The 13,774-nt window shown below is 46.3% G+C and overlaps 1 protein-coding gene across 1 annotated transcript in view; it reads right to left on the bottom strand.

Annotated features, from left to right (window-relative positions):
* LOC119401687 (ras-related and estrogen-regulated growth inhibitor) overlaps positions 1–13,774 on the bottom strand; it is a 43,322-nt gene that overhangs the window by 11,215 nt on the left and 18,333 nt on the right. The window contains exons 2-3 of the mRNA XM_037668609.2: positions 2,175–2,231; positions 1,309–1,382 (exon numbers count right to left, since the gene is read on the bottom strand). Of these exons, the coding sequence (XP_037524537.1) occupies positions 1,309–1,382; positions 2,175–2,231 (131 nt within the window). The remainder of the gene's footprint in view (positions 1–1,308; positions 1,383–2,174; positions 2,232–13,774) is intronic.

The raw sequence follows: 13,774 nt of genomic DNA on the forward strand, positions 1-13,774 counted from the left end.
CGGCTTGACCACCCTTACTGCGCATGCGCAATTCCTCTCCCCACACCTCCTCTCCTCTTTCCCCTCCCCATTTCCCCTTTCCCTCCCCCACTCCCCTCTCCTCCACTTTCTCCACTCCCCTCCCCTCTCCACTTTCCTTCTCCACTCCTCCTCTCCCCTCCCACCTCTAAAACGCGGGCTTGACATGCCGAAACGCTGCTTCGCATCGCCTCATGGTCCCTGTGTGAGTTTTTTTGCTACAAGGTACGGATAAAAGCAAGTAAAGAGAAATCGGGATTAACATCGTAAGCTGCACCTTTTGCTATGTTGTCTAATCCCCTAGAAAGCTTCTTTGTGTGGTCTAGCATGCTTTCACTCTTCTGGTTTCTTTCACGTACTCTAATACCACTACTGTGCCCCCTTAGAGCGCCTTAGAAAGAATTATTCTACTCTTCTTAGTGTTCTTTTTTTTTTATTCAATGACATTCGACGCAGAGGTCTCGGCAACGGACCAGGTTTTCTAGAAACCTAGGACATCCTCATTATCTGACGGAAGCTTTGAAATCAAGGAGCGGAGAGCTTTGAGAAGATTAGCGCCGGATTCAAAACCGCGAGCACAGAAAGCACATTTTTTTTCACCTTTTTTGAACTTTCTTCTTTCACGTCTATTGCTGTTCAGCACAAAGATAAGAAGGATTTAAGGGGATTTCAGTCACCGAAAGAATTTGAGCTGCCCACGCTTTGTGACCAAGCACAATTACATGACGCAGTTTCTTTTTTCGTTAATGCACTGCTTGCGCAGAGAGTACGGTCTAGCGTATTTCAACGCGATACGGTACGAAGAATTTTATTTAAACCACCCTTTAGGGTGACACTTCGGGGCGCTCCCACGCGGGGGCAGTTAGACGTAACCTAACCGCTGCATCGCAGGCTCTCAGGACAGCCCAATGTTGGTGACGGTACGAGCGTTAAAGAACTCGTGTCACAAAAAAATACGGTGTCGGTGTCGGCGGCGTTGTCCGCGTGCGAAAAATCCCGGTGATTGATAAGCGTAAAATTAGGGTTCGAGCCGGAATTGAACCCCGGCATTCTGCGAGGCAGTCAAGTATTCTACCACAGAGCTGCGCCGGTATGTTCTCCCATTTAATCAAATATTTAAATAATTATTTACCTCCAAAACGAATGAAGTAGGCATGGAATCCCTGAAGTAGCTGTGCACGCTCTCACAAAGATACTGCCACCTAAAAGTGGCGTATAAGCTTATCTCTTATGACTCCATACAGAAGGCACTTATCAGTTTGGTTTAGGTAACGAATCGCTGTTACTCACCCTTGGACAGGTGTCCAGGATTTCAAACAGAACGGGCTCACCGTCCACCATCATTTCACTTTTGTACCTGTTTTCTGCAAGGAATAAAAAAGATGGACGCGCTGATTAAGACACAAGCACTCGGAGCAACGTTTCATAAACGAGGACTAACAAACGTACCAATTGCGATAGAGCTAACATTGAACATTGTAGAGCGCAATGATGGTTAACATTCTCTATGTTTGCTTTCTTAGATTTCGTTTGTTATTTTCAACCCCTGCAATGTATTTCCGGTCGGCTGCTTCATAATTAAATTCCAATTGCGGGATCCATAATTATTTGCATTCTATCTTAAAACCCGCCCATTGAATACGGAGAATAAATTTAAATTTTCTAGCTGTAATTTATCAATAATAAAGTTTGTGAATCTAGTACCTAGTCTGCGCCCAGAATCCACGACCATCACCTACTCAATGGAAGCGATGCTGAAAGCTGGTGGAGCGTGAAATTGTCCAACCTTATCACATCAGCGTACAACGATATAATTACATGATGCACACCTTCAATCTCATTGGAGCAGTACGAACTAAGCTTCGTATTGGCATGACGCTAGGTACTTCGTTTATCTCGCTGTCGGTGTTGCCTGGCGCGTGTTATGGCACCTGAGCTACGCACGTTCGCCTGTTTTCTCTAGTAAATGGGCGTTTTCGATAAAGCATGGTTGCTAGTGCAGCCATTGCGTGTGTTTCACGTCTAACCTGTGTGCTTCGTCTTGAAATTCGTTCGAATTTCTCAGGAATATGTACCAACCGACCCAGACCACGACTCTACCGAAAGCTGCTTCATGCGATCTAACGCTATTACTTTCTGGAAAATCCATAGTTTACCTGTTTGGTGGTCATATTCTCCTATGTACCTCTTCGTCAGGAACCTTACCACCAGTGCTGAAAGAAACAGAACCGACGTGTCAATAAGCAAGCAAGATGCAAGTGTAACCATATTCATGCACAATCCAGAAATCAGTGACGCTGGAACGTCTTCGATCTAACGGGGTAACCACAGCAGCGGATGAAAGTAGTGCAGCCCTTTGTCGGCTGCTCCTGTAAGGATCCATTCACACTACCGTCAGACGCTCCGTCACTTAGTCACACTATCGACGCTGTCATAATACAGCGTTTTATGGCGGCTTTTGCTTCGTTGTGCCATAATGATAGGAGAAACTAGAAAGGAAGCCCAGCTTCGTAAAGGATATCGGTGCCATGATGGATCGTTAGAGGGCTGTGTCAATCTGGGTTCAGCCGTCTGTCTCACCGCAGAAAAAAGTGCGTGCCGAAAGCAAGAAACTTTCGGATAAGATACATGGTCTCTACAGACGGCCATGAACATTAGCGAAAATATCTGGCACATGTCCAACACCTTCAAACCATTTTTGGAGCAATCAGAAATACCTCAAAGATACTAAGTCGCGTAGAAATTACAGTTTACATTGATTAGAACTAACAGACAAGAAAGATAAGGAAGGGATAGGCGATGTTATTTTCTAGTAATTGTGATGTAAATGTGAAGAAAGTAAAGTGGACGAAAAGATAAGTTGCCGCAGGCAGGGACCGAACCTGCGACCTTCGAATAACGCGTCCGATGTCTTACCAACTGATATACAGCGGCGGTCATCCCCATCTCGTCCTGGCAGACTGAATGCCTTAAGGTAGTATACGAGGGATTACTGGCCAGCTGCCAGCTCTTAAAAAGAAAAGATCACGTGCTTCGTGACGTCAGCAGGCAGAAAAAGATTGTTACACACTCGCCGTCATGTCTACTAGCAGCGCTTACCAACACTCCCAAGTTTAAAATGCACATATATACCCCATAAAGTGCACGGAGGGATGACCGCCGCTGTAGCTCAGTTGGTAGAGCATCGGACGCGTTATTCGAAGACCGCAGGTTCGGTCCCTGCCTGCGGCAAGTTATCGTTTCGCCCACTTTACTTTCTTCACATTTACATCATAATTGCTGCGTATAAAATGCCCTATACTTTCCTTGGCTTTCTTGTCTGTTAGTTCTAATTAATGTTGCGCCTAGCAAAGAAAAAAACGAACCCTTAAAATTGCCCTTCCTTTGTTTACATTGATAATTATTAACAGCCACGCTTGGTTACATGTTCTTACGGGTTTTTTCCTAGGTAGCATTTATTTCCGCGAAAGTGACAATTGTATTTACAGTGCCGCGACATTTAGGAGATACTTTGCAAGTGTCCCGTGTCTGCCGTGTGAATTTCTTGGTGAACTATTGTGTTATATGCGAGTACATTATCCATTGTGTGAACATTCGTGCAGTGAGAACTCTCCTGTTGCCCGAACATTTATATTGTAGTGCTAACAACATAATAATATCTGGGGTTTAACGTCCCAAAACCACGATATGATTATGAGAGACGCCGTAGTGGAGGGCTCCGGAAATTTCGACCACCTGGGGTTCTTTAACGTGCACCTAAATCTAAGTACCTCCATCGAAAATGCAGCCGCCGCGGCCGGGATCCGATCCCGCGACCTTCGGGTCAGCAGTCGAGCGCCATAACCACTAGACCACCGTGGCGGGGCAGTGCCAACAACAAGTGCGTGAATGTGCGCCAATGCGTTTGTCTACTTCTGTGATGGTTGACATTTTTAATTAATTAACTAGAGGGGTTTACGTCCCAAAACCACGATAGGATTATAAGCAAGGCCTATTGGAGGGCTACAGAACTTCCAACCACCTGGGGTTCTTTAACGTGCACCCAAATCTACGCACACAGGCCTCCAGCATTTTGTCTAAATCGAAATGTGGCTTGCGGGGTAGAGACTATCCCGTGACCTAGGGGTCAACATTCGAGCACCACAATCACTAGATTCAAAATTTTACGATGCCAACATATCATGTAACAGAAGAGTAGGCGTCGCCATACATCGGCACCATCCTCTTCTTAAACACATTTATTTAAAAAAAAAACACTAAGGAAAGCTGTTTGCAAACTGAGAAGTGTGACACACATGATAACAAGTTCAAGAACATCTCCACTTTCAATTGAGTTTATGCCTCGAAAAATAATAATAAGACCCTCGACGCGATAATCCCTCAAGTCTAATGCACCCCCCCCACACACACACACACACACAAACACCACTGTGCCCTTTACTGAGCAACAAACAGGCAGCGCGAATCATCGGGTCTTGGTATAGTGCCAGGCAACCTCGCTACGTCATACCGTGCGCTGCGTAACGCAATTGTTTTCGCCAACCAAAGAAAGGCCGTTCCCCTGTGTTCCCCCCCACCCAATTGCCCAAGCAGTTTCCCTTTTCAACTATGCCTCGTACTTTAGTTATTCTCTCTCTGCACCTTATGCAAACCATGGGGTCAAGGTGGCGGCACTGTTTGTTACGCAAGTTTAGTTCAGCGTGCCAAAATTATTTCGTTTTTCGCCATCGTTTCATTTTGTACTGAAAGAACGGTTGATCCCTTGAAGCGCAACGTCCAAATACGTGGGCGCAACTTTTTTTTGCGAGTTCTTTGGACCAGTGGCCAAGACAGAGCAAGGTACATTATGCATAGCATGTATTGAACCTTTTGCGTAACGACTGCGTCTTTTCTTAACCTCAGTGTGCTGCATATGCGTGCAGCCGACCACTTTGGGGAAGGCACCACGACGTTCGACGGCTCGGCCGACGTGCCGCGTTCCAAGACCAACGTGAAATGTATTACTTTTCTTCATTCTACCATAAGCCATAAATAAATTCCGTATGTAATTTGAGCCTACGATTCCATTCTTACTTTGTGAAAATGGAACACGACCGACTGCAGAATAGTTCAGTATCTAATTACGCACTATTAGGAGGACTCGCACTGCACAACATATTTCGTTTCCTTTCTTGGAATGCAATACCGAGTGCCTTAGACTTATGTTGTGTTACTTAGACACACTTGCAGACAGTCGATCATATAGCTCGTGCCGAAAGAGGTTAATGTCTTAAATACCGTAAAGATGTGCGTCAACTCATCGCGAGATAGGTAGAGTGTCCAGACACTGATGACGGATATAGAGGAGACCTCGACAGCACAAACCACTGGCAATTGAAGGAATCCATTCTGGCGTAAAAGTAGGCACTTAACTCAGCCGGGAATGCTCAGGTACTGAAGCGCAGCGCCACCTGTAAATCAGGTGACTGCGAGGATGTGCACCAGAGGTAACGGCTTAAGCATTTCTAGTTCTTCACTCAAGTAATCGAAAGGTGGCTCGCGCATTCGCTTCTCCGATATCCCAAGCCTCGCCCATCACAGGCATTTCATCGTCAGTGGGTCTTTAAACCTCGATATCCAAAGATTAGGTTGAGATTGTCGCGACGACGTGCCTGCCTTAGATGATTAGGAAAAAAGGTAATATATTACTATCTGGGCATTTTTAAAGGTGTTTGCAGCGCAAGCTTGTAAGTGCTGAGGGAAAGGCGACACAGTGAAGAACGGAGGGAGACCTTGGCAAAGGGACCAGTTCCAACCTAGCGATGCACTGTCAAAGTTCCGGCTGCCAACCCCAGTTTCAGGGCGGGTGTGTGTTGGAACGCCATAAAGACCAATTAACACGGGAAACTGCAGAGCCCTATTATATTAAGAAATATGACGACAAATGCGATAGTCAGCCCTCGGTTGCTTTACATGAAAAGGAATTCGCGCTTTTAGACCTTTTTTTAGCCTTTTAATCGATATCATTCTGCCTCGGTTTTATCAGCCTACCTACCGAAGTTCGTCATGTTAATGACACGTGCTTGAAAACAAGTGTTTTTCATCTGTTTGTGTCGACCGTCGAAAAACTGCTCATGGCTGGGATGCGCCGTCTTTTATATATCATGCATCGAACTTTCCAGTCTTATCACTGGTTGTCGCGCAAGCACTGGAATAATCTAGACTATACGTGGCCTGCGCGCAATCTTAACAAAACGATCTACTACAATCGCGAAGCCTCTCGAACAGTGCGCCGCGGTCAGCTTCGAGCTTTGATAACCGTCGTTGCTGGCAGGGGCGTAGCCAGAAATTTTTTTCGGGGGGGTTCAACCATAGTTTATGTATGTTCGTGCGTGCGTTTGTAGGTGCGCGTGTATATATACGCAAGCAAAAGTGAAAAATTTCGGGGGGGGGGGGGTTTGAACCCCCCTAACCCCCCCCCCCCCTGACTACGCCAAGAAGCGGGCGTGGCAATATGAACATGTGTGTCGTGATCAATAAATGAGTTTGTTGTCAGCGCCCGTGTGCGTCTCTTTTTGCCTTCCGTTCTTCACTGTGTCGCCTTTCCTTCAGCACTTATGTGCTTCAGCTGCAAACACCTTTAAAAATGCACTTTAACAAACTAGCCCATATCGCCGTCCTTCTGCATAACTATCTGGGGTTTTACGAGAAAAGCAACCGTAATATCATAATAATAAGCAAGCGCAATCAGTGCCAGAGGCGGAGTTAGCTGCGCGTCGTCTGCTACGGTTCCTCCCATTTCACCGCGAGCGGCGAAACCTAGATTGCGTGCGCGCTTTACCAGAGCGCATGCAGAGAAGTGGGAGGAACCACTACGCGCAGCTAACGTTGCCTCAGGCGCTGATTGCGCTTGCGCCGCAATACTTCGCGCGGCAGCCGCTTGGTGGCAATGAAAGCGCGGCCACGCCCGCCGTGTTACCTCTAACAGTGGCCGCGTAGATTGACGTGCACATTAACGCGTACATTAACGTGCACGGACATCGCACGGTACACGGGCCTCCACCATTTCGCCTCCATCCAAATGCGACCGCCGCGCTGGGATCGAACCGACGACTCTCGGGTCAGCAGCTAGCCACCGTAACCACTGTACCACCGAGGTGAACTTCAGTAAGGTTCTTACAGACAACCTGTTCAGCGACAGCCGAACAGGTCGTGTTTAGCGTAAAATGTAAACAATACAATTAACTACATGCTCTATACTCGGTTGCAACGTAAGAAAGAATGTCAGCTCCCCCAACAGTCATTGCTGTCTCTCCCACAGAGAATTTGCATAAATGCCCCACCCAATAGGGCCTACCATTTTTGGCACGTCAAGCACTTCTCGAGCGCTTCAGACATTGACCTTCCCTATAGACGCACGTCTGTGTCGCTCGTTTTAGGTCGGAAACTGGAACGTCCTGGTAAATTTTGTCAGGGACTCGACATCGCTGCTCAGCTGAACGTCATATGTTAGGTAGCGATGGACCTTTAACTCATCATGCGCGTATTTTTTAGACCAGCCGAGAAAAAAGTACTTACAGTTCGAGTGCAAACCAGTTAGCGCGACTGTCTTTCATAGGTGAAGAGCAAGCGCACCGCGGTTTTATGGGAGGAGCTCACATTTTCTCTTAGGTTGCAACCGAGCATAGTATAAAAGAGCAGTAAGCCGTTCACGTTTCTATACTGTTACGTGGTTGTGACGGTGAAGAAAGCAAAACGCAGCCGGTAAAGATGAAGCGCTTTATTGCGCGAACTTGTGGCCAGTAAAACATTTTCCCTCATGTTGTAACCCAGCATAGTATAAAAGAGCAATTAGCTGCTCACGTTTCTATACTGTCACGTGGTTGTGACGGTGAAAAAATCACAGCATATCCACGTAGTGAATGATGATGAGTGGGCGAAGCTGCGGAGGTTCATCGGTAATCCGTGAATCTTCCGTGAATTCTGCCCAGTACATCATTACCGACGTGAGATCGGGCGCGTTTATACTAAAGGTTCGATGAGAGTTATGACGACTTGCAGCTCACTTTAACTTTACGTGTACGCTGTGAATTTTCATTGTTTAGAAAACCATTGCTTTAGAAAACATCTGGCGTCTTTCGTTAAGCAGCTGGCGTCTTTTCGTTTTGCTTTAGAAACATCTGGCGTCCTTTCGTTTTGCTTTTAGAAAACATCTGGCGTCTTTCGTTGGTTTATTTCATCAATCAACGGCGTTTTGAACAAAATTTTTATTGTTTAATCACGCACAGGAGAAATCTCACCAGGCACTACCTTGGAGGTAAACAATGGCTGCTAATGGAAATGAGAGACAGAAGAAGTCGGCTTTTAGCTAACACTTACACTTCTACTTCTACTAACGTTTCCTACTGGAATATGCCAATGGCTGCTAATGGGGAATGAGAGACAGAATTCGGCTTTTAGTTAACGCGCACGCTGCGAATTTTTTATTGTTCAACAACGCACAGGAGAAATCTCCCACCGGCACCACCTTGGAGGTCAAGATCTGGTACTAGCGTTACGACTGGTTACGCACTACGAGGGACGAACGGGTGCCGCTTTAAGGAGCTTCGCCCCTAAAAGCAAAACGCAGCCAGTAAAGAAGTAACGCTTTACTGGGCGAACTTGCTCCCAGTAAAACATTTCTCTTATGTTTTAACCGAAAGAGCAGTAAGCCGTCCACGTTTCTATACTGTCGCGTGGTTTTGACGGGGAAGAGAGCAAAAGGCAGCCCGGACAATCAAACGTAGTCTCGATGGAGCCAGTCCTTTCTTGCCCCGCCTTACCAAACCTCACACCGCGACCTCCGTACTGGCACAGGCCACAATCTCCAATCATTTCTTCTTACGTCACTTCATACCCTGCGCAACAAGGATTTGACGCTTAAGACGACTAATACATCGCACACAGCCCAAACCTTTAAAACGAGCAGCCTAATAGTACAATCACAAGCCCGACACGATATTTATGCTGTCACAGATGACGTGCGATGTTCTTCAACGAATGTGTGGACCTTGCGGTGCTCTAGATCTTGACGCTAAAGTGAACTAGAAGGGTAGTATGCAGTGATTCTACATGCAGGAAATTTTCCCTCTTTCGGGGAATTTTCAACTGTGACGTCAACGAAAAGGGAAAAAGGAATATTTGCTATATGTAAGCAACTTAGCACATGTGCAACCAATACAACAAATTATACGAGTGAGCACATCATGTATCATTCATTCACAAAACAAGACTTTCGTGGCAAGACCTCCAATACCATATATGGGGTCATCACGATACTACACGTCATCACGAGACAACACATTCTCCGGCTCGGCAACTTTCTGCGCGGTGCATGAAACAGATCCAGACTCGCCAATGTGCAACATGCCGTCGAGGCATGTTGCACATACAACAGTACAACCTAAAATTCGGCAGATACCACGCCTTGTGGGAATCGGTTTCATGCGAAGCAGGCAGCCAGTAGTACTATGCTGCATTTTTTGGCCTTGAGCGAAGTGTTACGAGGTGGATTGACGTCTTTTTGTAAATGGAGGAGTTGTGTGCACATCGTTGGCTTACCAGGCACGCCGACTAGATTGACGTTTAAATGGTAACTTCACGTAGTATCGGCACTCACGTTAGAGCACGGACGCCTGTGATGTCGAAACGAAGTGCATGCGACGGTGCAATGATGTGAATAGCATACGTAACTTTCTTTAGTGTATACTCCTCTGGGGTCGAGCAACGCTTGAATATAGCTTGCTGAATCATAGGAATGCAAATGTAATGTTGACTGGAGTGCTATAAAAGCGGATCCCGCACTGGAACCACAATTGACGTTAACCCGACATGACGCATGTATCATAGGAGTACATATGTAGTGTTTTTAATGCCTTATTATAAAATTAGATTGCAAGCACTACAAACAGAATTGGCGTTGCACCGACATTACGCCTGCATAGGGTCTTTTTCCAAAGCAGTTTCTAGACCTGGCGTGGCTCTGTGGTAGAATACCTGACTGCCACGCGGAATGCTTGGGTTCGATTCCTGCTGGGATCCTGATTTTTATCCTTTGCATTCATCGGGTCAACGCTGCCGGTGTCGGTTTTCCTTAACGCTCTCCCATTTAAATTACCAGTGTATGTTCTCGCCGTTCCTGGGTAAACTGTCAATCACCTCTGGCGCATACCCGTATACCACGGCCGACAGTATACGGGTATGTGCCACAGGTGTCTGGCAGAAAGGGTTTGAAGACCTATGGGACAGGATTTTCACGTTTTTCATGTCATGACCAGACAGTCATATTCGTCAACCCCTCTTACCCTCCCATGCCATTTTAAATGCGAAGCATTTCTTAGCGAACCTCTGGCACTTTGAGCGTTTCTATCTACGTATCTATCTATCTATCTAGCCGCCTACGTCTGGGTGCTCTCATAATCACCTACTTAACATGGTGTAGACCAACATTTGCATGGGAGGGTAAGAGAATTTGACGAATATGACTGCCGGGTCATGACATGAATAACATTAAAATCTTGTCGCGTACGTCGTCAAACCCTTTCCACTAGACACGTGTGGCACATACCCGTTTACCACGGGCCGCGGTGTACGGGTATGCGCCACTGGTGATTGACAGTTTATATCTACCCAGGAACGGCGAGAACAGACATTGTTCACTTAATTGCTAGAGCGTTAAGGAAAACCGACATCGGCAGCGTTGACTCAACGAATGGAAAGAATGAAAATTAGGATCCCAGCAGGAATCGAACCCAAGCATTCTGCGTGGCAATCAGGTATTCTACCACTGAGCCACGCCAGGTCGATAAATTGGTATGGTATGGTATGGAAAAACTTTATTTAGGTCCGTCGGGGCGTGAACTAGCACGTAGCGGGCCGCTCCCACGTCGGGACAGATAGGCCTAACCTGTCCGCCACGTCGTGGGCCCGTTGGACTGCCCATAGCTGCGTCCTGAAATCCGTACTGCGTAGCGCAGCATCCCACTTTGACGATGTAACGTTTTGAAGCCGTAACGCAGGGCACCGCCAGAGCATATGATCTAAGCTGGCAAAGTCTGAGCAAAGCGCGCACGTGTTTGACGTCTGAATTTCTGGGTAAATTTTGTGCAAGAGTGCGGGACTGGGATATGCCCCGACCTGCAGGAGTCTGAGCGTCAATGCCTGAGGCCTGTTCAGTTTACTGTGCGGTGGCGGATACTTTCGCCTCCTCAGATAAATTGGTTTGGAAAAACAGCTTACGCAGGCGTAATATCGGTGCAACGTCAATTGTGGTTGTGGTGCTGGCTATCTAATTTTACAAGAAAGCAATTAACACTACATGGTACTCCTACGATGTCTACTCCAACGATACAGGCGTCATATCAGACTAACGTCTGTAGTTCCAGTGTTGGCTCCGCTTTTATAGCAGTCTAATAAACATTACGTTTGTATTCCTGATTCAGCAAGCTATATTGAAGCATTGCTCGACCCCGGAGGAATACATTAACGAAAGTTACCTATGATATCCACATCACCGCACTGTAAAGTGCACTTAGTCCGCCAGAACGACGCAGTGTCCTCTTCATTTCTTACGAGGCTGGGTGATGGCCTCATGCTGACCGAGGATAATGCCAGATTGATTGACAGCCGCTTTGTAGACTAGGCTACGTAAGCCACATACGCCCAGGTAGTCTACAAATACGACAAACAACATCCACTGATGTTGGTCTACATAGCACTTACCAGGCCAACCAGCCTCGACGGCCTATACCTCACCAACGCGAAGGGTGGCTTCAGGTTCCGACATGTCGCCGGCTCTGTCGACAGACAATTTGTCGGCAAAATGGCCGAGGCATCCACGTATTCCAACAGCTCTACGATACCACATACTTCACTACGCATGGACCCCACGTCACCACGATCACGACCGGATCCTATAACAAGTCAGCTGCTGGTGCTCACTGATGACGGTGATGGTGTCCTTGTTCAAGAACTGTCAAGAACTTCTTGCACACATGCACACGGGTTCGTGAAGCGTGCGTGCGCTCTCGGGACACGTATAAGCACTACATATCAGCTTACCGCTTCTGGTATTGGTAATACCCACGTTGCCATTGGTAGCGTTACCTAACCGTAAACAACTTGTTATATAACACATATGCGGCTCTTCAACATATATAAGTGTGCGTATAAAATTTATACAAATCTTTAGCGTCATTTTGTAACGTGTCGCTCAGTAAAAAAAGTTACGCCACAGTCACCTACCCGCCGCATGCTTCGCATAATATCGACCCCCACGGTACGTGGGTTCTGCCGAATTTTTGGTCTACACCAAGTTAAGGAGGCGATCACGAGAGCACCCAGACGTAAGCGGCTAGATTAGATAGATAGATAGATAGATAGATAGATAGATAGATAGATAGATAGATAGATAGATAGATAGATAGATAGATAGATAGATAGATAGATAGATAGATAGATAGATAGATAGATAGATAGATAGATAGATAGATAGATAGATAGATAGATAGATAGATAGATAGATAGATAGATAGATAGATAGATAGATAGATAGATAGATAGATAGATAGATAGATAGATAGATAGATAGATAGATAGATAGATAGATAGATAGATAGATAGATAGATAGATAGATAGATAGATAGATAGATAGATAGAAACACTCAAAGTACCTAGGATTCGCTAAAAAATGCTTCGCATTTAAAAAACACCCTTTATACAACTATGAAGCTGTTAACCTCCCGTACCATCAGCACGTCGTCACGAGAACATGTTCTCTTGACTCGCAACCTTTGTAGCAGTGCACGAAACAGCTAGACTCACGAATGTGCAACACGCGGTCCAGGAACGGTACAACGAAAACAGCCTTTATACACCCATAAAGGTGTTATCTCGAACTTCTCTCCCGTACCAGGGAACTTCATCACGAGACAACAGGAACCCGTGACCGAGTAACGGTACAAACAAAGCACCCTATCATCATCATCATCATCATCATCATCAGCCTGTCTACGCCCACTGCAGGGCAAAGGCCTCTCCCATGTTCCGCCAATCAACCCGGTCCTGTGCTTTCTGTTGCCACGTTATACCTACAAACTTCTTAATCTCATCTACCCACCTAATTTTCTGTCTTCCCCTTACGCGTTTGCCCTCTCTTGGAATCCAGTCAGTTACCCTTAATGACCACCGGTTATCCCTGCCGACGTGCTACGTGCCCGGCCCATATCCATTTCTTCTTCTTGATTTCAACTATGATATCCTTACCCCCGTTTGTTCCCTGACCCACTCTGCTCTCTTCCTGTCTCTTAAGGTTACACCTATCATTTTCCTTTCCATCGCTCGCTGCGTCGTCCTCAATTTAAGTTGAACCCTCTTTGTAAGTCTCCACGTTTCTGCTCCGTACGTAAGTACCGGTAAGATGCAGCTGTTATATACCTTCCTCTTGAGAGATGGTGGTAGACTACCATTCATGATTTGATAGTGCTTGCCGAATGAGCCCCATCCCATCCTTATTCTTCTAGTTATTTCACTCTCATGGTTCGGCTCCGCGGTTACTACCTGTCCTAAGTAGACGTACTCCTTTACAAACTTCCAGCGTCTCGCCACCTATCGCGAAGCGCTGTTCTCTGCCAAGATTGTTCCACATTACTTTAGTTTATGCATATAATTTTCAGACCTACTCTTCTACTTCCGTATCCAGTTCAGTAATCATGAGCTGTAATTCGTCTCCCGCGTTAC

This window comes from Rhipicephalus sanguineus, chromosome 8, assembly GCF_013339695.2.
Source record: "Rhipicephalus sanguineus isolate Rsan-2018 chromosome 8, BIME_Rsan_1.4, whole genome shotgun sequence".
In the NCBI taxonomy this organism is placed as follows: Eukaryota; Metazoa; Arthropoda; class Arachnida; order Ixodida; family Ixodidae; genus Rhipicephalus; species Rhipicephalus sanguineus.